Consider the following 24,555-nt stretch of genomic DNA (forward strand, 5'->3'; position numbering starts at 1 on the left):
CTTTATCTATAATTTACACATATACACAAAATATTAGATCTTAGGTTGATCTATTTACCATACAGATCTAATCCTTAATTCTACCCTTTTTGTCAGATTTACCTTTATTAGTCCTTCTCTTCCTAAATTTATTATTAGCTGTGTTCTTTCATCATCATCTTAGTTCCAATTCACTCTGTTAAATGGTCACAAACTGCCTGATCCCTTACATAGACTATCATATACCTTTCACTCAGACAGTGTACATTCAACTATCGGTTCTAGCTTATTCACTTACACATGTACATACTTACTTTACTGGTCCTATGTTGAATCTTGTCGGCGGCTTGTGTTCCATCTTCTTCAACTCTGTCCAACATTGATAATCAAAGTCTACCAAAATACCTTCTTGCGATAAACTTGGGAGTCCTGTCAGCAAGTACCCTGGTACTGGCGAGTTCGAGAGCTTCATTATTTCCACGATGTGACTCATGTACTTGAAGTCGTTGATCGTAAAGAACGTTATGCTCTTCCCCTTCTTCAGGCCTCGGCCTGCTCTCCCAACTCTGTTTATGTACAATTGCGATGACAGCGGCAGGTCGAAGTTGACTACTGAGTGCACTCCCTTGAAGTTGATTCCGCGGGACAGGATGTCCGTGCATATCAGTGTCCAAATCTGTGTGACGTTAACTCCGTATGAGCATGTGCTTCCACTCTCATCTAAGGAAAACCACCCACCAGCTCCTCAACTCTATGACTAACTACTTAACTAAGGGTATGACTGTCCACCAACCTCTCCTGTTCTGAACTTTTCTATTACTGTTTGCCTCTCCTTCAGATCCATTTTTTTCGTAAACTTTTCAACTTTTAGGGTTGAGGTCATCAGCTCCTCGTACAGTTCGTTAACTCTTTTAATGCTTTGTAGGAATATTAGTATTGGCGGCAGCAACTTCCCCTCGTTTATGAGCTGTTTCAGCGTCAGTATTTTCCCTATTTTGCGTTGTCATCCACATTTAACAAGTGCTAGTGTACACTAGCTACCATCTGCTACTGACTAGTTGGTAGTGTACGCTAGTTACTATTGACTAGCTACTTAACCTCTTACCCTTTTCACTCGTGACGCACACCAGCTCCTGGTGCACATTTGAACAACAAACGTTTTCTGAGCCTACAAATAGTCATAATCCCATTTTATCCTCCACTATACAGCTGCTACTGTGGCCACCAGTATTTTTTATAAAGTACGCATGATGCTTACCGATTGTCACGTGGATGGGACTCTTGAAGTACGACTTGGCCAACACCAGTAACTCTGGCTGTATTGTCGAGCTAAAACATGCTTTCTGCACCCTATCTTTGTTTTTCAAGTGATTTAACACGTAGTCCACGTTATCGTGGTAGCCGTCCTCGAGCAGCTTATCGGCTTCATCCAACACCAACATTTCCAAATTGTCAAGCATGTCCTGCAATTATGTGAGTCTATAAGCTGCTAAGATTTCCAACTGCTTTCCATCACTTCTCCATCTTAACTTATCTATTTAATTCATACTGGGTGCTCGAGCATTAATTTATACAGGGTCAATGGCGTAGCAACTGCTATTGAAAAGTCAAAGGTCGTTATGGTTTTGTCCAGGGCCACCACCTTTACTCCCTTCCCCTCTGAAAATCAGAGTAAACTTGCTCATGTGTAACTATCTGCCAATACTTAAACGTGTATAATGACTACGGCCTTAACTAATTGACTAATCCCAAGTATAATTAGCAACAAATGATACTCGTCAGGTAAACACATTCCGATTTAACTTGCTGGACCAGCTCAACTGTTGGCACTAAGATTAAACACCGCAACTTATCGTCATCATTCTGTACTGTTTTATAAAATTGGCGACACACCTCCAATTTAAGTAATGCTGGCACCAAATATGCCAAAGTTTTCCCGGAGCCCGTGGGAGCAACTGCCATTACGTCCTTTTCCATCAGCAAGACTGGGATCACCTGATCATAATTGTTACAGATTTGTGTGTTATCGGCACCTTTTATCAACTTTTTACACACTTTTGATATTCTAAATAACTTTTATATATATATTTGCCAAAATTCTATGAAATACATGTTTCTGAACTGGAGTTGTTTTTTTAATGTTAAACTGCGTTTCCAGGGCGTTCGATATATTCTTAGGGCTAAACCGGCCCTCTTTCGGTTTTAAACTATCAGAAATTCCCAATTTAAGTTTTTCAAACAACTCCAATTGCTTATATTCTTTAAAATCAACTCCACTTGAGTCTGTTACCCTAAATTCTTCGTCAAAGTGGCCCACGTCTTCATTTTCTTTAAATAAAACTACTTTAGAGGAGGGTCCAGATCTAAAACTGGTTCCTCTAATTAATTTTTTAAACACATTATCCATTAATTAACAACTTAAGCAACCATTTAATACTATACATAGATAAATTAACCACACGAATGGGTTAAATGTGGATTCTTTTCACTTATATTAAAGACAAATTTATAATACATGTAAAATTAATTAAAAATTTTGTCTTAAAACCAATTTACAGTTCATAAATTCCAAATTTATTCTTTGTTTATGCCACACATTCGTTGAATTCTATCCAATATTAATTTGCAATTTGATCATTGTTTCGCAATCAAATTTCTTAATTTTTTTTAATAAAATTACCTCTTATCAAATAATATATTGTATTATACCAAATATAATCAAAATCATTAACTATTTTAAAAAATCTATCTTTCTCTTTAACCCATATTCTTCCACATATTTGATCACTTATTCACCTATCATCTACCAAAATATCATTTTAAAAACACATTAGTAAAAGAGTCTCAACGATTTATCCATGGAAGTCGTTAAAATAAACCTTGAGAGTGGTCCAAATTCCAAATCGGTTACGGGCCCGCTGTGTCCTTCCAAGACACCCAAAGATGACAAATTTGCTCGATTTACTTCCAGCAATTCAACCTTCGTGCTCGCAACGCCCAGGTAGTTTCCTGAACACCATTATTAGTGACTGAATCTGCCAAATATCCTAAATACCAACGCTAGCTAAACTGCAAATATCTACCATATTTTCTAACAACTGACGCAAGTACAGGCGTACCTGAATGGTCGAACTTGACTCGGGTCACATTGACGTTACAGTCTGCAGTCGCCACCACCTTCTGCTTCCTCAGGTCCCACAGTGAGACCACTCCGCCGTCGGTCGCGCTTGCCAGGTAGTAGCCGTTTTCACTCACGTCCAGGTCAACCCAGTTGCTTTCTCCGGCCCCGTTGGTCGTGCCGTTGACTTTGGCACCCTCTTCCGTCAGGGGGTCCTTGAGACTCGACTCCCTCAGGTCCCATATGTGCAGACTTCCTGACGAGCAGCCGAGTGCTATCAGTCCGTCTGGGTGAAACTTTAGTGCGCTGCATTTCGGAACGTCTTTAAACATTTTAACGATTTTGCACGAGTCCAACTCGTTCAACGACCAGACTCCGTCCGAGCAGAGTGACAGAAAGTACTCTCCGCTCGGGTGCAGCGACAGCCGCTTAACTGGCGCCTTGTGGTGCTTAAACACTGACACGCACTTAAACTCGTTGTCAAACTCCTTCCAAACCTTAATGAGTTTGTCATCGGCACCTAAATTAAGTGTTTTCACTACTGTTTGTAGGGCTCTGGCACTACAAATAGTAGGGTGAATGTGGTGGAAATGTGGTGGCAGCCTCAAAGTTACACACCACGTAGACGGTATGTTTGTAACTTAAATGGCATATATAATCAATATACCATAACCAGTAGCTATTTGCCAATAATTATGTAAATATACTAAAGTAATACGTACCTGAGAGCAGTATACGATCCGCATTATGGGACAGCAGCGCGTTGACTCGCTTCACGTGCCCGTTAATGACTGATGCCGTTTTTTGATTAGCCACATCAAAGTAGACAATTGAGCCATCGTTTCCGCCTGAAAAGCAAAAGCTATCCTCCAGGCCCTCAGACTGGAGACTCCTGTCCAGAGTCACACACGACACGCCGGGAACTGTGGAGGAGTGGACTCGGTACTCTCCACGGCACTTAAAGCCTCCCAACTTCTCAGGATTTGAGTAGTTCGATAAATCACGTTTTTTACGATCTGCTAGGAGCAGTTTCGCCAGCTGCTGTATACGTTCCAGAGCCGGCTCGTCGAGGCCTAAACCGTAGTTAGTACTATTACTGAAGAAGGTAGCTAAACACACAGCTAAAACCTGCTAAATACTCACCTATTTCCAGCGCGTTGACATCGTAACTGGCTCTGAACTGAACCAGCTGCTCCTTTAGCGACTCGACCTCGCTCAGGGCTCTGTCTCTCTGCTTAATTAACCTGGCGATTACTCGCGTGGCCGCGTCGTGCTGGTACAGCGAGAAACTCAACTGCTTCCTCACTTCATCGACGTGGGCTCGCAGTCCGTGTGTTTCCAGCGCCAGAGCGTCCCATTCTGACTGGAGCAGAGAGAGAAGCCCAGGTATGCTGTTTGCTGTGTTGTGTCGGGGCTTCACAATTGAGGAGCCTATGGTTAGTTATTAATTAACGGGGAGGGGTAAAAAGTACCTTTTATTGGTATTAAATCCTGTAATGTGAGGGGTTCGCCGGTTGCTGGACAAACTTGCGACTCTTCCAAGTGTTTTTCTATCAACCTTCTTTCAAACACATAGCCTGTTTTACTCAGACATGGCTCCTCGGGGGGGACTCCACTAATTGAACACAAAAATGACATGATTATATCAAAGAAACTAGTTTATCAAAACCAGTTGATTGTAGATTATAGGGTGTACGCGGAAATATAAAAAATTTATATAATACACAAATTATTGTTCTATAGGGGAAATTCGAATAACTTTAAAAAATATAAATCATACCATTAAAAAACATAATAATCTTCGTTTTCCTTCCCCACAGGAATCCACCAAAAATAAACTAGAATAAATCAGCTATCGTAAATAAATCAAACTACACATTTTATTTAAAAGTAACTAATTCGAATAGTATATGCCTTTTCCCAAAGTATACACCTCTGTCATAAGTAATATTGTCTAATTACCACAATAGACTTTTTTACACATGAATTGATATAATAACAATGTATTTCAACAATTATACTTAGACTTTTAAGAAATAAGTTAATGTGAGTTTAATCCTTTCATTTGAACTTCTTTTAAATGATTGTTTCAAGCATCTTTTTAATTTTATCCTTTTATTCATGAAATTTAATTCCCTTGAATTTTAATTATCTTTAATAATATTTGTTTATAAATATAGTATCTGAATCTGTTCGATTTGATTTCTTTTCATGCCTATTCAGCAATGCACCTCAGTTTCCTGGTCCAAGAATCTAAATCACCAATTTCGTCAACAACCAAGTGATAACAGGACTCTCATCAATTCTCACTAGTTTTATTTTATTACACCTTTATTTGTTAACCAATATTCATGATTATATAAATAAAAGCATAATATAAGAATTGAGTTGCTTTATAGGTCATATATTTGGATAATTTTTAATATTTTCGCTACGATTCATCGATTTAACTACATTTTATTTTTTAAAAGTCATAAAAATACAAAATTTGTATAAAATAATAGTCAAAACTAAAAATGTCGAACTCTGAAGGTTACCATACTTACACATATATAATATTAGATGTTTATGAGCATTTTACTATTAATATGGCATAAAACAAAATTAATATAAAATAAATTGTAGGAATTCAAGAAAATGTGACTATGCCAGTCAATGTGTACTGTTCTCTCGTCCGTTGCGCTCTCCAGAATTCAACCCTTGGATTTCAGTCATCCCTTTTGAACCCTCTGAACGGGCGCACAAACACCAATTTAGGATTCAATACAACAACAAATTTTGGCAATAATACAGAGAAACCCCTTAAAATCGACGGCTTGAACTCTACAATAAACTGCTTGATGAAACTGTCGAACAGTGAGGTGGAAGGGCTAGATACGCATACTATGCCAATGCCTCCAGATGCGAAGCGAGGTAACCTCCAGGGCGATTTAAAGGATTCTCTGGATCGTGTAAAGTCTGAGTTATTTGACCATTATTCGTTTTATTACAATTTACAAGAATATGATATTCCGACCAGATTGGAACTATTGTCTCTACACTCAGTGCCTAACGGTGAATCCAGTGACAACTGTGGAGATGTTTGTAAAGTTTGTGGAACGAGCTCTGGAAATGGCTGCGGATGCAGTTGTCACAATAATAAAGAGAGCAGTGGAAATGACAGTAAGACTGATTACTTATATTAGATAGTTATATATCAGTTTTTTATAATTATATAATACGACAATTAGATAAATCAAATTCTAACGTAATGGATATGCTTGAGGGATTAAAAAATAAATTTGAAAGCATAAATGAACGAATTTATGTACTGGAAGATGAATTGAATAATGAAGTTTCTGATCCCAATGTTAGGGAATATCAGTACTCATCTGCCACAAAGGTTAGTAATACTGTTTATTTACTTATTATTTATATATGTTATGGGCTATCTCAACTCATGTAAATAATATGCGCAGTATCATGCAAATACCTCATTTTATAACTTAATTTTATATATAAATTTCTAATGTAAAATTAGAACGTATTGGGTCTCGATGACATGGATGACCTGGAAAATATGAAAGAACACATACACAACTTGTATTCACACCTACACCATCAGTCCAAGTTGAACCAGAAGAAGATCCAGGTTTTACAACAAAAGTTATTGACCTTGACTGCACATACTAGATTGATCAATCAGAGGCAACCTAATGACAAAAGGAATGGTTTATAATCTGTTACATACTCTTGTTTTGGTACTACTTATTTAGGATTTACAGTTTGGGTTTGTAAATTTTACGGTATATTAATATTCAGAGGTAAATACCATTCCTTTCTATCACTCATTATAGATGCTGACCTCATAAGATTCATTTCTCGTTAATATATTCATATAATATTTTTAACACATGAATCACTTCATAGATTAAAACTTAATTATATTATTGCAAAAACAAATTCTTACCCCCAGCCATCCGGTTCTATCGTATCCTTTAGGTACCATGAAACTTATAAAATACCAGGATTTAATCTAAATAACTTGTTTAAGGCCCATATTCGAGGAATAAGGTGCCTACTAATTTTCATTAATTCAAATCAGTCTCATTTTAATGTAATACATACTCAGAAAAATAGTCATAAAGCATAAACTATGAGTTTTATTGTTGTTATAAAATGCTTTCTTATATATTCATCTCTTATATATAGAAAGAATCTAGTAGAATCTGCTGATACATCATCCGTTTCTAGTCCATGTTCAAGAGCAAGTGGAGCCAATGAAGGCCAACAAGCTAGCGGTACACCCGCATCTGGTGGTACAACTACCGGAGCAGATGCTGGTTCAGGTACCAAAACTGGCGTTGAACTTAGCCTTAAAGCTACAGCTTCTACTGACCAGTTTGATCACAGTAAAAACAATAAAATAGTCACTTATACCGCCAAAGATAACTACGGTTTTAAATCGGTTAAAACAGGAGATAAAGTGGTTTGGCAAACAGATAAAGAAGCTGAATATGCTAAAGAAGTGGTTCTGAATGGCAAGGGTAATGAGAAAAAAGAGGTTACAATTCACCTGCCTAATGGTACAAAAAAGGTGTTTAAGAGAGAAAATAAGGGTAAGCCATGGATTGAAGGTAGTCAGCCTGCTAAGGATACTGCTAAAACAACCAGTACTACAACAGCATCTGGTACTCCGCCAGCAAGTGGAACTAGTCCAACATCTGGAGGTGGTGCGGGAACAGGTAACAAAACCGGTGTTGGCATCAATGTAGACTCAGACAAATCCACTGACCAGTTTGATTGTATTAAAAACGGTAGACATCGAACTTATATTCCCAAGGGAAACAACGCTTTTAAATTTGTTTCTGAATTAATAGATAACAATTGGGTTAATGTGTGGAGTGAAACTGATCCCAAAAAATATTCCAACAAGGTTGAAGTAGATCTTTTGAATAACAATTCCAAAGCTGTTACTGTTTATCTGGATGGAAACGAAACAATTGTATATACTAAGAACGTCAAGAACAAATCTTGGGATAAGGTTGACTTAGCCAAGCTAAATCCTAGATCAGTCAATATAAAATATCAATACGATAGTTACTTCTGCACTAATAAATTAGATAACAACGTTAGAACATTTGAGGCTAAAAAAGGATTTGCTTTTAAACTCGTTTATGAGTATGTTGATCAAAACAACAGGCCCGAGATTTGGAAAACAGAACAGGAGAAAGAATATGCAAATAAAGTAGTTAGTGAAGAGAAAAAAGTAATCATCCACAGAGGGGATGAGACTATAAAGGTGTTTAAGAAGGAATCTGACGGAAAATGGACAGAAGATACTGAAGCTTCAACTAAAGCTACAAATGACCAAAAAACTAGTTCAGAAGGTTCAGGAGGTACTACACAAACCAGTCCTACAGGTGGTGGAACGACCGGTACTGGTGGTTCAACTGGTACAGGTGCATCTGGAGGCGGGGCTGGTAAATGAGCTACTCAATCATCAACACCTACTTCACTTTAATATTAAATCGGCCTGTACAACACACACAACGGACACAAATGCAGTTTAAAAACTTGGCATAATTTTAATGTAGTTATAATCTCATTGTTGAGATGGTAACGTCTTCAAGTTTTTAACTTGGCCTCAATGTAGTAAATATTTTTAAATACACATTCGTTACACACACATTACTTACCATTCACACTTAAATAATTATTAAATTGATTTAATAAATCAACTGCGATTACATCATATATAACAACTCGTGTGACTGATGCCTATTTTCATGTCCTTCCCTAATTAGTGGGAACAGTGGGACCAGCGCGTCCTGGTGTCCCAAGTACAGGTTGTTGTAGACCCTCCAGTACGCCTCGCGGACCTGTAAAATAATTAGACGTGTATAAAACACTTGTACGTGCGAATATCTCGGCAACATGTACGTGTGTGTGTACGGAAGCAGCTGACATGCACTCACCTTCCTGGCGGGGTGGAACAGCCCCTGGAGCGTGTAGTTGAAAATGATCGACGGGCCCAGCGACACTCTGAAGCCGTCGAGGGCGTCAAACACCGACTGCGTCAGGTGCGGGGAGGTCTCAAACACGTTCGGCCACACGTAGTTCAGCAGGTGTATGAGCGCGTCCTCGCAGTTGAGGCCGAAGACTCCCAGCGCCAGGTGCTTGCACGTCCAGGCTGCAGTCTGCCTGTGGACGAGGTCCCTGCACATCAGCGCGTCCTCGAGCAGCGGCACTATGGAGTATATGTAGTCCTTGGACATCTCCCCTAAATTGCAATTATCACTGCCGTTCACTCCAATATGTAAATTAGTTAATTACCAGCATACAACAACTATCTACCACTACCGTAGCCAATAACTGGCTACCATAAGCTGCCATGTTTACTACGGTAACTACATTAACGTGCACTTAGGAAATTGGCTACACTAAATAACTAGCTAGATAAACTCACCGATATATTCAAACATGAAGCAGAGCGCCTTCAGAATCCCAGTCTGTATGTTCTGGTCCGGAATCTTGTACTCGTTCATCATCGCCGGCAGCACTGAATACGGCAGACACGTCTCCGCCACGATTGCTATTGCGATCGTCGTGCATATCCTCAGCTGCCTCTCCTGCACCTTCAGGTGGTTCAGAAGCGTGCTCAGGACGTCGTGCGGCCCAATGCAGCGCGCTATGTACCCGAAGGTGTTAACTGTGGCCCTCCTGATGCTCTTCTTGTTCGCTCTCAGCAGGTCAATCAGGTCGAAGCATATGCGGTCCCACTCTCTCGGCGAGACCAGGTCTCCTCCCTTGTCTGCGATCCTTCCTATGAGCTCGATTACGTTTTCCTGAACCTTTTCGTGCCTGTTTTTCAGGATCGGCGTCAGTCTCGGCAGCAGGTCCTTGATCGGCGGTGTTATTTGTGACGTTCCCACCACGCTCACTATGCTCTTCAGTGCTCCCAAAATGCTTCCCAGCACCTCCGGGTACTCCTCGCCTAGGTACTCGAAGAGGTACAGCGACAGGTGACACAGCATCTGTTCTTCTCCGCAGAGCCTCATCACTGGCGCTATCTTCGAGATCAGGTCTGCTGCCTGCTGCCTTGTTCTCGCTGACTGCGTTCCCAGCCTCCACCTCACCAGTCCCGTGATCTGCGGCAGGTACGGCCTCACTCTCACTCCCAGCACGTGAATGAGTGTGCCGAACGAGTCCAGCAGCGCTCCCGAGTCGTCCGTCACCTGCTCCTGGAATGCGTACAACATTCCGTCCACCAGCAGCTCCTCCAGCCTCGGCTCCAGTTCCAGCACCTCATTCACTCCTCCAGTTCTTACGTTCTAAATATTAAGTTAGTTTGTGTAGCATAAGGGGTTTACCACTACTACTACCACTACCAACTAATTATTAAACACTCACTGAAATCAGAATTGCCTCGATTGCCTGAGCCACCATCTTCCTGAACGGCTCCGAGGGGTCCTTCAGGTCCTCGACCAGACGCGCCAGCACCGTCGCCGCGCCCACCTTCTGCGCTATCTCCACAGTCGTCTCCACCAGCAGCTCGCTGTTTTTCCTGTCGAGCGAGTTGCGGACTATCCAGAACTTGTGGAAGAAGGGCACCAGCAGGTCCGACTTTATGTACTCCGCCGTCACTCCCTCCGTGGCCACGCACTGCCTCACCACTCTCAGCACGATCGACTTCATTTCCTCGTCGGGCGTGCTGAACTCGTTGACCAGGATCAGCATCACTTCCCTCGTGTAGTAGTTTGCGTAGTACGGGTCCATCAGCGGTATTATCATTCCTGCGCCACAAAGTTATGCCCAGGCACTTACCTATTGCCTTCAGAAATGCTGCCAGCCCTTTTCCCTTGTGTTCCGTGATTCCTTTCCACAGTGGCCTCAGCACCGGGTCGAAGGCCTCTATTCCGTAGGGCGCGCTTGCTTCTGCCAGCGCTGCCAGCGCCAGTGCTGTGATCGTGCGCACCTTTTGGTGCTCATCCCGCAGTCCGTGTGCGATGATTTCCACCAGTTGCCTCAGGTACGGCAACACTCCGCATCCGATCAGGATAGAGATCTGTTGCACTATTTTGATTCCTACAAAAATGTTATGAACGCCTAGTATCGCTATGGATCACATTCGTAATAGCAGTAGCTGCACATAACATACGTAATACAACTAACTGCATATAACATACGTAATACAACTATGTATAACATTCGTAATGGGACCAAGTACACATAGCATAGGCAGTGGCACCAACTGCACATAGCATACGTAATACAACTAACTACATAACAAACGATAAAATAGTGGCTCTAACTGCATAACAAACGATAAAATAGTGGCTCTAACTGCATAACTAACGCCAAACTACTCAAGTACCTGTGTGCCTCGCCTGCCACGACTTCTTCGACTGACACACTGCCTTCAGAAACAGCACCAACGAGCTCACTCCCATCGCTGATGCGACCACTGCGAAGGCTCTCGCAGTCGTGTTCCTCACGTACTCGTCCGGGTGGTCTATATCTGGCCTCATAACTCCGATCATCGTCGCCAGCCCTGCTGCTTTACTCAGGTTAGATATTATCTCGCGTCCCTCGACTCTCGCGTAGTAGTCCTCGTCGATGAGCAGCGGCTCAATCACCACCAGTATTTTGTGCACGTAGGGCCTCACTGAGTCCTGCAGCTTAAAGAGTATGCGGTCGATCACCTTAACGATCAGGTGCCTCTCCTGGTCCTGGAGCGTGCTCTGCATCATGAGTGGCAGTATCTGGTTGAACAGTGCTGCTGGCCCAAATTCTCTCGCCTTGCTCGTCAGCAGGCGCAGCGCCTGTCTCCTCAGTGGCGGCGTTCCATTTTTTACCTTCAGCAGCAGCGCCATGATGCGTCTTTCCGTGATCTCGTCGCTAGTCAGGTCATCTTCGGTCGCGTCGTCGAACAGCTTTGCGAAGAACTGCTGATCCTCCGCTCTAATCTCCACGTCCTGCAAAATGCTCGGCGTCCCTGGGATGTCGTATGGCTTCCTCACATCCTCTGGTATCGTGAAGTGCGGCGTTGCGTACGTGTAACTGCTTGGCTTTCTGTACGGCTGGTAGTCGTGTGGTGGCGGCACTATTTCGTATCCTTCCACTGGCAGCAGCTCATCCAGCTCCTCGTCCGTCATGTACCTGTTTGGGTCTTCCGAGGTCGATATTCTGAACTTGAGCATTGTTTCCGGCACAACTATTTGTGGCGTCAGCGGCGTAGTGATCCCGTATCCTATTTTATTAATTAATCTCATATCAATACGCACTAGCTACTAACACCAATTATCATTAAACATCAACTACCTACTAACACAATTATCATTAAAGATCAACTACCTACTAACACAATTACCGTAATAGGCATCAACTAACAATCTATCAATGCTATTGGCAGTACTAATACTCCTAATTTTCCTATGTTAACTTACCAAATGGCGTTTCTGAGGGCGTCGCTCCTTCCATTGCTGGCGTCTTGTCCCACCTCGACACCTTCTTCTTCTCCAGGCCTTCTATATCTCCGAATCCTGGCGTTTGTCCATAGCCTGGGGTCTGCCCGTAGCCTGGTGTTTGTGCGTACCCGGGGGTCGTTCCGTCCAAATCAACTACATATTCGTTAATTTTCCGTGTGTTAACTCCTTTAAACACATTTTTCACTCATATTCTCTACTTTACACTGCAATACTTCTACAATGCTTACCTGGGTCAAAATTATCGTCGATTGTGTCCCAACGGTCCGCTTCCAGTCTCTGCGTCCTTCTTTTTGACTTTTTGTTTTCCTCCATCACCTCTTTCATCTCCTTCGTGATCCCGTGCTTACTTATATATTTACTCACTTCTGATCGGTTTTTACTTATTTCATTTTCTTTCATCACATCCGCGAACGTGCGTTCTTCAGGCAGTGGTGTTTTGCCTGAAAAGAAATCGTGCCTTTCCGGGGACAATCTTTGTTTTAAGCGTTGCCTTCTATAGTCATCTTCCCTTTCATATATGCTTTTTCCCTTTTTTCCATCTTCCGATTTACTTAAGAACTCATCAGAGTCATCTGGAGAGTCATCATTTACACCGTCCAGAGGATTCTTGCTCTGGCCCATTTTAAATCAGTGTATAATCTATTTTTATGGATTAAAAGATTAAATTTACAATGATTTAAAAATTATACAATAAATAAAAATGGCTCTTTTCTCATTTTTTTTACAAGCTCAACCCCATTGGCGGTAATGTCATTTAATTAACATACCGTTCCTAATTCCTCAATTTTATTTACTTTTTTTTACTAAATTACGATTTTTCAATTTAATTCTCTAAAATTGTATTACACCTCTCCCATAATTTTTAGTACAACACTTTTCTTCTAATCAAATCAGATTCTAAAGGCATAAATACCATAAAATATACTATCAGCACATACAATTTATTTTTATTAAATTAAATATATTAATTTTACACTATTTTTCAAAAATTGTACCTTTTATCGGTCAAGATAGCAAAGTCTGTTATTCTGTATATTCCTACCAATCAATCATAAAATGAGACTTTTTTAGATGTTAAATTTTCGAATCTACCCTTATATTGCCCCTTTTTATGTTTTTCATTTGGTAATAAACAATATTTTGGCGGATCGTAATTTTCGGCCTTTATGGGTGGTATTTTAACCTATGAGAATTAAAATACCGACTTACATAATTTAAATCAAATATTAATCACATCAATATACTATTTGCTCAAATATTAGTTAGGTTTATGGAACATCAATTTGAAGTGGTGTGTAAAACACTCACCTGTCCTCTGTCCCAGACTAAAGTGCCCCTTTTAATGGCCCTAATATATTTTTTCCTTATTTTCAAGCGATTGTAATGCTGTTGTAGTATAGAAACTGAATTATTATGAGTAGCGAAGTGCCGATTAACGTTAAATAAATAATAAGGTAATATTTTATTCACAAACGAAAGAATCATTTATTCAAGGAATCAATGCCATAAATGGACACAATATACATATGTAAGCGATTAGTATATAATGAAGAAAATATTACCAGTGTTAAAAGTATTTGTAATAATATGAGGCTTCGTGTGTCTCCAGGGTTAATTTATTTTTTCTAATGCAGTAATTCTATATTATAATTTTATAATTATAACCTTTTGTTAATGTTCTGTAATTTAATTTCATAAGGAGTAGAAAATGAGTCACTTAATGAACTTGCCGATACTTTTGCTGAAGGAGGGAACTGATACTTCCCAAGGACAAGCTCAAATTGTCAGCAACATAAACGCCTGTCAAGCAATTGTAGACTGTGTCAAAACAACTCTAGGTATTTTTACACTTTTAAAACAGTTTTTCACAATTTAAATGGCAGATAATAATAAATAAGTACAACTATATATTGGTCAACTATATACAGTCTTATTTTTAATGTATTAGCACAAATACATTTTAAATAAAATTATATGAGTAAAGATTTGAAAATAATATAAGATTCCACCGATATTATGATAAAAAATGACTCCACATACTATGTAGTTGTACACAGTAGTGTAGCAAATTGATGTTCAAAAACACCTTTAGGTCCGAGAGGAATGGATAAGCTGATTCACACAGAGCGTGACGTGACGATCACGAACGATGGAGCGACAGTTTTGAAGCTTCTGGACGTTACACATCCGGCGGCCTCAGTTTTGGTCGAAATCGCGAAGTCACAAGACGAGGAGGTGGGAGACGGAACGACCTCAGTGACGATCCTAGCAGGTACGTAGACCGAAAAGCACAGCTAGTAAAGCCGGTTGGCCCAATTTAGGTATTCGCAAAATGATATTAGCACCAAGAATGCTGGAATTTACATAATGAAACTGTGTTAAATAAATTACAGGCGAGCTGTTGAACGAAGCTAAAAAGTTTGTACTTGATGGAATTAACCCACAAGTGATAATTAAGTACTACAGGGAAGCCTGTAACGTAATTTTGGACCTGCTGGACAAGGTTTCAATTAACCTGTCGGAAAAATCAGCAGAGTAAGCAAAGTAGATATCTATTACTCACTATTAACTGGTTGTTTATTTATTACATACTGTTTGCTAATATTTATTGGAGATTGGCTAAATTTCATATTCGTACACGCAATGCTAATGAACATATACAGGGAGAGGAAGGAGTTGCTAATAAAGTGTGCTGAAACCACGTTGAACTCGAAGCTGCTGTCAGGATACAAGAGGTTTTTTGCAGAAATGGTGGTGGAGGCAGTGGGACTGCTGGGAGAAGATTTGGACGACAGCCTCATAGGAATCAAGAAGGTGACCGGAGGCTCGTGCGAAGACTCGAAGCTGATAAGAGGAGTGGCCTTTAAGAAGACGTTTACGTACGCAGGAGCGGAGCAGCAGCCAAAAAAGTTTGTAAACCCAAAGATACTGCTCTTAAATTTGGAACTGGAGTTGAAATCAGAAAAGGAAAATGCAGAAGTAGTAGTTAATAATCCACAAGTGAGTGAATGGATGATGAATAGTTAGGAATCAGTGACAAAAAATAATATTAACGTAATACTTAAACAGAGCAACTAATTGTTGAATGTAGGACTATCAGAGCATAATAGACGCGGAGTACAGAATCATATTTGAGAAGCTGGAAAACGCAGTGAAGCTGGGAGCAAATGTGGTACTGTCAAAGCTACCAATAGGAGACATAGCGACGCAATACTTTGCAGGTACAACCACTACTGTTATTAGTAACATTGGTATTAGTACTGATAGTATTATTGATACTGCCATTGATACTACTCGTATTATTACTACTACTACCACTATTACTACTAATACTGCTATTACTACTAATACTGTTAGTACTATTAGTACCACTATTACTAATATCAGTACGACTAGTACTAATATCAGTACGACTAGTACTAATATCAGTACGACTAGTACTAATGATATTTTTATAGAAAAAGGAATATTTTGCAATGGAAGAGTTGAAGAAGCTGACTTGATAAGGACTAGTAAGGCAACAGGAGCGTCAATACAAACAACGCTTAATAACCTGTCAACGGAAGTGCTAGGTAGGTTACTAAAGACAAATATGGTTACCAGAAGTGGTACCGCTGCATTTATATATTACAATCACGAATGGTTAACAATATTAAATGATATTAATAGGAAGATGCGACACGTTCGAGGAGGTGCAAGTGGGAGGAGAACGCTACAACGTGTTCACAGGGAGTACAGGAACGTGCACAATCATACTGAGAGGAGGAGCACAGCAGTTCATAGAGGAGTCAGAAAGGTCACTGAATGACGCACTCATGATAGTGAAAAGAGCAACCAAATCAAACTCAGTGTTACCAGGAGCAGGCTCAACGGAGATGCTACTGTCGACATACCTGTACGACTATTCACTACACTCAATAGCACCGAACGTCCTCAGCAGTAAATTAAATGGAGTGACAAGTGGAGTAGCAAGTGGTGTAACAAATGGAGTAACAAGTGAATCAGTAAATGGTGTTAATACTGGTGATAGTGCCACCGCAACTACTACTGCCAACAACAGTAGTAATTCCAACATTACTATGAACAATACTGATACAGTAAGTAATACCACTGTCACCAAAAATGCCACTACGGAAGCACTCGATAAAAAAAGTGGAATTGCTGGAAAGAAGCACCTGATAGTAAACGGGTTCGCAAGAGCTCTGGAGAGTATCCCGAGAAACCTAGCAGCAAACTCAGGGTACAACCCGAACGATATTCTGACACAGCTGAGGTCAGAGTACAATAAACTGAGTCTGTACAACACGCTTAGCAGAGGAGACACTGAAGTCAGCGGAGCCTTAACCGCTGGGAGCTGGTTCGGAGTGGACTGCAGAAACGGAAAGGTGTGCAACCCCTACAAGGAGTGCATCTGGGAGCCCAGCCTCGTAAAAAAAAACTCAATCTACTCAGCGACTGAAGCAGCCTGCCTAATCCTCTCAATAGATGAAACAGTAAAGCATCAACCGAGGCAGCAGCCAACACAGTAAAGTTAAACCAAACTAATCTAATTTACTATCAAAGTACACAAAATACACGGATAGCGTAGGCAAATTACACATATTAACAGGTGCTAAGACTGACAACTGGCTGGTAAAACTTAGGAGGTAACAACAACTACTAGTAACATGTAACAGCTAGCAGGTACTACTAACAGGTAACATAACACCAACTAATAATAACAGGTAACATAATACCAACTAATAATAACAAATAACACATATTAACACCAACTAATAATAACAGGTAACAGCTAGCAGGTACTAGTAAGAGGTAACTTAACACCAACTAATAATAACAGGTAACATAATACCAACTAATAATAACAGGTAAAAAGATAAGGAAATTAGGCCTCATTCAACACCTTAGCAACTGAGTCGTTGAGTATAGTGACTGCCTCGAGGGTGGGATAGCCTACGGCGTGCCACCGAATGTAGCCGTTCCTGTCAACCAGGATCACGGAAGGCAGCTGCTTCCTGTACTGGTGCAGGGCGACGATGGACTCAGTGCTCAACCTCCTCGTGACAGACATGAACCTGCTCTCCTCGACGATGGTCCTGGCGAGAGTCTCGAGGTACCTGCCGTAGGCCCAAGAGAGAAGCCTGCTGCAGGGGGAGTTGAGAACCTACAGAATACATTAAGGTGACCAGCAGAGTTGGTAGGCCGATAGACATTTGTGTTTGTGCTAGTAGGCATATTTGTAGCTAATAGATGCTGAATAGCAGCTGAAGAACGTACCACAGATATTTTAATACGATTTGTAGTAGAATCTCCGTGAATCTGACTATTAGGGAAGGCGGTAGAGGCACCAGTGGACGCTACACATCCACCAGTAATGCCAGGAGTGGGAGTTAAGTTGACTGAATCGGGCCTATTTAGGAACAAACGGGGGTAGCTAAGCCATTTTTGCACAGAATTGTACTGACAGTTGGGCAGGTCGCCGGAAAAAATAAAAAGCAAGGACGGGCTGCCACACACCTTGTGGAGCAAGGGATAAGAGTCGTGAATTTTTAACCCGGGCGACAAACTGAGCCTAATTTTCCTATTATCGGCAGTAACTTTGTAATTGCGATCGTCCTCCACAAAAGTCTTTACAAATATATCGGGGTGTATCCTCCGGGAGTGCCTTACTGGTAGGACCGTGAGTGGGTAGTTGTGTGCGACCAGGGAGCCGGGAACGTACTGCTTATACAAAATTTCCTTGTTCTCGTCAATTTTGACCAACCTAAATAGAAGTTAACCAGAATAAACGCACTCTGAGCTGAAGAATCTTCTTAATCCGAGCGGTGGAACCATCAAGTAGTTTTTAAAGGTACCAATGTCAACAACGGGAACAGATTCACCCTTTAAATCCAATTCACCGACGTCAACTAATTTATCATCATCTGAGGGCCTGGCAGTGTTTACATTAAATCCACTGAGAGGAAGAAAGGAGTCAGATGTGGAATCATCAGAAACCAGGCTCAACCTCCCAGAAGTTGACCTTAAAACATCCCTAGAAGCTAAATGGGCAATATTTCTAGCAGAATATGGTCGAGTGGTACCATATGTCCTGATTAAAGGAAACAATCGGTCAATCAGAAATTTCATATTAAACTCGTTAGATTCTAATTATTAACACAAATATTAAATGACAAATATACATAAAAGAGTTAATTTATACAATATTATGCTATTATTTAAAATATAATGGTTACTTTGAATTGTTGTGTAAAGTCACACTATCAGTAAATATATTGTGTAGTATAACCTCTAGAACACAGCGTACAATGGTTTATTTATAATTCTCAATTACAATGTCGACCTTAAAGGCTGCTAGAGCAGATAACTTCTATTTTCCTCCAGAGGAGGACTATAGTAGGCAAAAAAAGCGACTTAGACGAAATAAGTACAACAAGCATGACAAATTTCACACCGATAAGGGCGAGAAGACGGGCGACATATGGTCAACCGGAAGAAAAGGGCCCACAATAAGGTTTGAGATGCCATTCAAGGTGATTTGCCTAAAATGTAACGCATATATCGCAAAAGGGGTTCGGTTTGACGCGGAAAAGAGATCGGTGGGCAAATACTACTCGACAGACATATACGCGTTCCGAATGTCCTGCTTCAGCTGCTTCAACAGAATAGTTATCCAGACGGACCCGGAAAACACAGAGTACATCTGCAAGGAAGGAGTGCGCAAAAAAATTGAGCTCAAGAGCAAAGACGACCCCGAGGTAATAACAGTGTCGTACGACGTGAACGAGAAGCAAATGAGAGCGACGAACGCGCTCTACATACTGGAGCAGCAGGCAGAGGAGTCGCTGAGGAAGAGCAGTTACGGAGAGGTAGGCCTAGAGGAAGAGAAAGGGAAAGGTTACGAAGATAATAGGCACGGACTAGGGTTACGGGGGGAGGAAAACAGAAGGGAATCAAATGAGCTGGCACACACACAACTCGCCAAGGAGGAGCTGAATAAATTCGTGGCAAAACCCCTGGAAAGAGACGACGTGGTCGACGACGAAGCGAAGATAGAGTACCTGGAAGATCTGAGCGAATCGAGGAACAAGGACTACTACCTGGCGAACTCGGCACTGCGGAGAAGATTTAGAATGAACAAAAAGCTGAACGAGGAGAACAAGCACGAAAACTTCAGCATACCGCTCCTGAAGGTGGAAAAGGAAGACATCGAGGATTCCAAAAAGATAACGTTCATTTCGCAGAACAAGAAGCTCAAATCGCACTTTAAGAGACTGATAAACAACAAAAACGACATCTTTTCCAAAAACTCGGTGAGAACGTCAAGCACCATTTCAGTCCCGAATACACTAGATGAAAAGAAAAAGAAACTGCAATTTATAAAATACATAGAGTCGAAAGCCAAAAAAGGCTAAAACACATTAAAATAGAGCACTGTGTAAGATAAATGTACTATATACTCGCTGTAAATGTACATTGTATGTATGATACGTGAACATGTGCGGGGATGGAGATTCCAGCCTCGTCGTGCAGACAAGCAGCAACAACACACTCAAAAACAATGAAGTAGCACACATCAGTACAGAGTTACTATCGCAAATAAACTTAAAATGTAAAATAGAAGGGGAAAGGAGTCTGCCGCTGATCTTCTCAGGAATAAGGGACTCAATAGAGCTCATCAGGTGCGACAATGGAGAAAAAATAGCAGAAATTGAAAAGTCAAACATAAAATACATCAAATGGTACATCCCGGCAAAATATTTGGGAGTATTTGGCGAATGTGACCAAGAAGAGCAGTTTGGAATTATAACGGTAGATTCTTCCAACAATTTAGAGTTTTATCCAGAAATATTCGATCAAATTGAAATTAAAGAAAATATAGTTGGAGTAAATACAAGTTACTTCAGAGACTTAGATGGGAACGTCAAGTTGTCTGTAATAATAGTGGAATCGAATGGAAACATAACCAAGTGGATTCCATTCGACGAAAGTAAACTGATAAGTAAAAATGCAGTAAAAAAGCGAGTGCAATTCATCTCAGATACGAATTTAGTCTTAGAATTGAACAACACCAGGGTGACTAGCCGTTGTAACGATAAGGACTGCAATGCTGGAAAATCGAGTCAAATTAGTTCAAATAAGGTGGAAGATTACTTAAAACTAAATAAAAAGTTATTTTTGTCAACAGGCGATCAAGTGTGTGTAGTAGATACGGAAAATTTAGAGTTGTTGAGGACAATCAGTACCACGGGGTCAATCAGATCAATATTCCCTTATTTCAGAGATCAGGAAAGGATTTTAGTGGTATCTAAGGCCATAGAGGTCTTTGAGATGGAAAAATGCGAATGTGTATACAAATATGACCACGATTTGGATGAGTTCAGCGACTACGAGAGCATCAACGTAGGCGAAGTAGTGAACGCACGGGTGGAGTTGAATGACCCAGGACTGCTGATAGTATCAACAAAGTACAACAGAGTGTACCTGCTAAACACGGCGAATAGTGTCATAGCAAGCGTAATAGGCATATCAACCAGTAGGTTGTACGTGTACTACTACGTCGAACATGGAGAAGGTGGTAACGCCACGAATGTAAAGTACGGACTGGTAGCGGAATATGAAAATAGTTTAGTGGGCTTCGACGTATTTAAACTGAGTCTGCTGTACAGTAGGATGGCACTTCCCAATAAAATAGAGGTGATGGCCAACTCACAGCTCATGCCGAACTTACTGCTGGCCTCGTCAAGTAAGGATTTGTTGCAGCTGGATTTACACTTTTCGCATCAAGGAGGTGTCAGAAGTGCCACAAAGACCAATGCTAACAGCGGCAGTAGATTGAGTAGTGATTACTACAAGTCACTGGATAGGAACACCAGTAAAATACTAATTAACAATTTGGCGACCATAAAGCATTTGAACAACACGAGTATCAGCGCCTCTACCAATACTCCTACTGGCACTACCAAAACTGCCAATAAAACGGTTACTTGTATCACTTTTCACCCTAGGCTGCCTAACATATGTTCAGTTGGACACTCAGATGGGTCGCTATACCTTCTGTTCATAGAACACGAGAACAGAAGCCTGTTCAATTACGTATTCATACAAAGGTTCAAGGACCCGGTGAAGAAATTGGTGTGGTACCTGGTTCCCAAGAGTCTGAATTACACGAACGAGCACGATGGGGACTCGAGCAATGCAGAGAATATAGCCAATAAGTGGAGTAAGAAGGGCTGCAGTAACTTCATGGAGAGAGTATGCAAGTCGATCAATTCGTCCAAATACGCGTCAATACTACTGCTGCAATTGGACATTTACCAGCACACGGAAAGGCGAAGACCCATAGGGGATTACAGTAGCGTCTATTACATGAAGTTGGGTGAGAATAGGGTGTACAGTTTACCCGCGAGTATCCTCTCGGGCAACCTGGACGCCACTGAACACGGAAGTAACCGGCGCCTAAGCAGCAGGCTATTCAGTATATTTATAATACAGCACCCGCCGCCCAACTGCGCGGACGACGGCGGAGAAACTGAGGAGTGCAATGATGGGGACGGCCGGAGCATGGGGTACAACAACTTCAGCGTAGTCTACGACTACGTGTGTCTGGCGCACTACTCAGAAAACTCAGTGACGCTGACGCTGGTGGCAATAGACCTGGGCTTAAACGCGACCGTGGTCAAAAGATTTAAAACTAGAGTCAAGGGCGCGGTCACGAACGTCGTGGTGACCAGCAAGCAGTACAACCAGTACCACCTCTACGCGGACAGCTACCTCGAAAAAACAAGCAGGGATGGAGTGAGCGAGGGCGCAGTGGACACTGTGCCTGTGGATGGTGATTTCAGCAGGCGCACTGCCGACGCAACCAGGTTTGACAAGTGCGTCAACTCGATGCAGCAGTACCTGGTAATATCGACCAACCTAGGGCGCATTTACGTAACGTCGCTGCTTAAGGTGTACAACAACTTTCTGCTAGAGGCCTACGGTGGCATTAATGGCCCCGCGAGCCATACTTCGGACACTTTTAGGCACCCAGCCACACATGACCCCAGCCACGAGGAGGCTCTGCGGATGGATGAGACGTTCATCGGCAGCGGCAACATCACACACCTAGATCACACTATCCTATATTCGCCGCTGGGTTTCCCACCGAGTGAAGCGGGCGAAGGCACAAAAGGCAACTGTCTGTGCGGCAGCAACTGCCACTTCATATTGGTGGTTGGCATGAACGGCCTAATACTGTTCTACGCACTCGAGGCAGAGCACAGGAGAGACAGGTTTAAGTTGACACCATTCCACGTGATGAGGGCTAGTTACAACAGCTTCCTAGTGATAAACGAACCGTTCCACTATTTTAAGCTTCTCGTGAACGCCAGCAGCGGAATCTCTCAGCACTACTTCAACTACACTCAAATAATTGCATTTCTATCGAAACATCGCACACACTCGGCCGGAAAAGTATCGACGGCCAGTTAGAAGAGCACAAATTCATAAATTTAATTTTAAACTACATGCTAGTTAGGATAAGAGCAAAATGGAACAGGCAGCTGAATTAGTTCTTAGATACACACTGACAAGTTTAAAAGGAGGGAACATGAGGGGAAGAATGGAAATATTAGGTCATATACACAATGTAGGAAAATTAAGTGGGCAAAAGGCAAGTCTAAGGGCAAGTTAGAGGTTAATATATCAATATTTAGGGTAAAAACGTCGTAATGAGTGCTCACGGGGCAGGCATAGGCCCTCTGGCTACTCTAACATTTTCATATTTATTTTGTTATTTATTCATGGTGGTTAAAGGGAATATTAAAGTCTCAAAAGGGCATATAATTGATAAATTAAGAAATATTGGGAATATTAAAGGCAGCTCCCCACACACAATGCCATTCGTGCCGTTTATTGTGTATCGTCTTGAAAATAACGACATAAACTATTTAATAACATAAAGTAAAATGAAAACAGCTTTCGCAGCCCTTGTTGCTATAGCAGCCGTATCGGCAGCCCCCTTCTTGCTGGACCATACCTTGGTCGAAAATAACGGACATGAAAAACTCGCAGTATTTCACCACGTAGGGCATGTTGTTGGCACTGGAGCCACTGCTCCCAAGCTCAGATTTGTCCACCTTGTCCCCAAGGTACACTATCTCAAAGAGTTTGCAGAGGGCCTGTCATCTGTTCACGGTGGCTCTACACCAAAGCATCATAAGTTCCTCCACATGGAAGGCGGTGACCTCCTCGTTGAAGTATTGGGTCTTTCTGATTGCCTCCACTGGCACGTTGCCCTCTTGGGCGTGTTCAATACACATACCGGAGGCGTCACCCACAAGCATTACTCAGGTGTAAAGGGCGAGAATGTTAAGGTCCTCGGGGGATTAGACGAATTACTTGACTTTGTACACGTTAAATTTGATGGAGACTTCTTCAAGGTCTTCGCAGAACTCGTCAAGAAGGGACTTCCCTCTCACCTCTTTACACATAAACTCCTTGCTAAATTGGCACCCGGCCTCAAATTACACGCCGATTTTGAATTAGCATTGTAAAATGTTTGTAGTATGTTTTAATCAGCACATGTTCCATTACATTGTTTTATAACAAACGGTAGTTGTGATACTCACAATTTTGTAATGTGATACTCTTATCGGCTTACATGTCTAGGTATACTGCGTAGAAAATTACGACTAGGAATCAGTTTACAGGTCAGTTTGAGGGGCTAGTTTGGCAAAAATTTATAAAGGTGCAGGTGTATTTTTTAAAATACCAGGACGGATGTCGTATGTTGATATTTTGGTTATTAAAGTATGTCTTCACAGGCGCTAGATAAAGAGAATAGAAATCGTAGGTTTAGTATAAAGCTATTTATATCTAAAGTGGACGTTATTTGTACTAAAAAATTGAAAAAACAGCTGGAATACTAAATGTGTAAGTTAGAAGGACTCAGTCAATTAAGTAAAATACAGTATAAATTAATCATTAATCACCTTTGATGAT

General features: G+C 41.3%; 11 protein-coding genes across 11 annotated transcripts; 6 read left to right on the plus strand and 5 right to left on the minus strand.

Annotated features, from left to right (window-relative positions):
• Positions 1-289: 289 nt before the first annotated feature.
• On the minus strand, positions 290-2,386 carry TOT_030000633 (uncharacterized protein; the record flags this gene model as incomplete). Its single annotated transcript, XM_009693377.1, has 7 exons — positions 290-655; positions 773-969; positions 1,085-1,147; positions 1,238-1,442; positions 1,529-1,638; positions 1,755-2,052; positions 2,090-2,386. The coding sequence occupies 7 exons, from the start codon at positions 2,384-2,386 to the stop codon at positions 290-292; spliced, it is 1,536 nt and encodes a 511-aa protein (XP_009691672.1).
• A 423-nt stretch (positions 2,387-2,809) lies between these two features.
• Positions 2,810-4,735, minus strand: TOT_030000634 (uncharacterized protein; the record flags this gene model as incomplete). The annotated part of the gene is made up of 5 exons (XM_009693378.1): positions 2,810-2,988; positions 3,099-3,617; positions 3,820-4,170; positions 4,241-4,528; positions 4,570-4,735. 5 exons carry the CDS (start codon positions 4,733-4,735, stop codon positions 2,810-2,812), a joined length of 1,503 nt encoding a protein of 500 aa, XP_009691673.1.
• An 878-nt stretch (positions 4,736-5,613) lies between these two features.
• On the plus strand, positions 5,614-6,815 carry TOT_030000635 (conserved hypothetical protein; the record flags this gene model as incomplete). Its single annotated transcript, XM_009693379.1, has 4 exons — positions 5,614-5,629; positions 5,723-6,160; positions 6,298-6,479; positions 6,618-6,815. The coding sequence occupies 4 exons, from the start codon at positions 5,614-5,616 to the stop codon at positions 6,813-6,815; spliced, it is 834 nt and encodes a 277-aa protein (XP_009691674.1).
• Positions 6,816-7,232: 417 nt separating this feature from the next.
• On the plus strand, positions 7,233-8,567 carry TOT_030000636 (uncharacterized protein; the record flags this gene model as incomplete). The annotated part of the gene is made up of 1 exon (XM_009693380.1): positions 7,233-8,567. One exon carries the CDS (start codon positions 7,233-7,235, stop codon positions 8,565-8,567), a length of 1,335 nt encoding a protein of 444 aa, XP_009691675.1.
• A 256-nt stretch (positions 8,568-8,823) lies between these two features.
• On the minus strand, positions 8,824-13,188 carry TOT_030000637 (splicing factor subunit; the record flags this gene model as incomplete). The annotated part of the gene is made up of 8 exons (XM_009693381.1): positions 8,824-8,958; positions 9,055-9,359; positions 9,546-10,410; positions 10,490-10,872; positions 10,904-11,164; positions 11,454-12,329; positions 12,526-12,732; positions 12,795-13,188. The coding sequence occupies 8 exons, from the start codon at positions 13,186-13,188 to the stop codon at positions 8,824-8,826; spliced, it is 3,426 nt and encodes a 1,141-aa protein (XP_009691676.1).
• A 424-nt stretch (positions 13,189-13,612) lies between these two features.
• Positions 13,613-14,052, minus strand: TOT_030000936 (conserved hypothetical protein; the record flags this gene model as incomplete). Its single annotated transcript, XM_009693382.1, has 2 exons — positions 13,613-13,750; positions 13,876-14,052. The coding sequence occupies 2 exons, from the start codon at positions 14,050-14,052 to the stop codon at positions 13,613-13,615; spliced, it is 315 nt and encodes a 104-aa protein (XP_009691677.1).
• A 223-nt stretch (positions 14,053-14,275) lies between these two features.
• Positions 14,276-17,096, plus strand: TOT_030000639 (T-complex protein 1 subunit; the record flags this gene model as incomplete). The annotated part of the gene is made up of 7 exons (XM_009693383.1): positions 14,276-14,405; positions 14,660-14,839; positions 14,961-15,102; positions 15,231-15,567; positions 15,659-15,995; positions 16,026-16,175; positions 16,237-17,096. 7 exons carry the CDS (start codon positions 14,276-14,278, stop codon positions 17,094-17,096), a joined length of 2,136 nt encoding a protein of 711 aa, XP_009691678.1.
• Positions 17,097-17,452: 356 nt separating this feature from the next.
• TOT_030000640 (conserved hypothetical protein) lies at positions 17,453-18,696 on the minus strand (the record flags this gene model as incomplete). The annotated part of the gene is given in 4 exon segments (XM_009693384.1): positions 17,453-17,731; positions 17,743-17,876; positions 17,994-18,331; positions 18,362-18,696. 4 exon segments carry the CDS (start codon positions 18,694-18,696, stop codon positions 17,453-17,455), a joined length of 1,086 nt encoding a protein of 361 aa, XP_009691679.1.
• A 206-nt stretch (positions 18,697-18,902) lies between these two features.
• On the plus strand, positions 18,903-19,982 carry TOT_030000641 (uncharacterized protein; the record flags this gene model as incomplete). The annotated part of the gene is made up of 1 exon (XM_009693385.1): positions 18,903-19,982. One exon carries the CDS (start codon positions 18,903-18,905, stop codon positions 19,980-19,982), a length of 1,080 nt encoding a protein of 359 aa, XP_009691680.1.
• Positions 19,983-20,064: 82 nt separating this feature from the next.
• On the plus strand, positions 20,065-23,043 carry TOT_030000642 (uncharacterized protein; the record flags this gene model as incomplete). The annotated part of the gene is made up of 2 exons (XM_009693386.1): positions 20,065-22,552; positions 22,604-23,043. 2 exons carry the CDS (start codon positions 20,065-20,067, stop codon positions 23,041-23,043), a joined length of 2,928 nt encoding a protein of 975 aa, XP_009691681.1.
• Positions 23,044-23,519: 476 nt separating this feature from the next.
• On the plus strand, positions 23,520-24,107 carry TOT_030000643 (conserved hypothetical protein; the record flags this gene model as incomplete). Its single annotated transcript, XM_009693387.1, has 1 exon — positions 23,520-24,107. The coding sequence occupies one exon, from the start codon at positions 23,520-23,522 to the stop codon at positions 24,105-24,107; it is 588 nt and encodes a 195-aa protein (XP_009691682.1).
• Between the last annotated feature and the right edge of the window lie 448 nt (positions 24,108-24,555).

This window comes from Theileria orientalis, chromosome 3 (genome assembly GCF_000740895.1).
Source record: "Theileria orientalis strain Shintoku DNA, chromosome 3, complete genome".
NCBI lineage: Eukaryota > Apicomplexa > Aconoidasida > Piroplasmida > Theileriidae > Theileria > Theileria orientalis.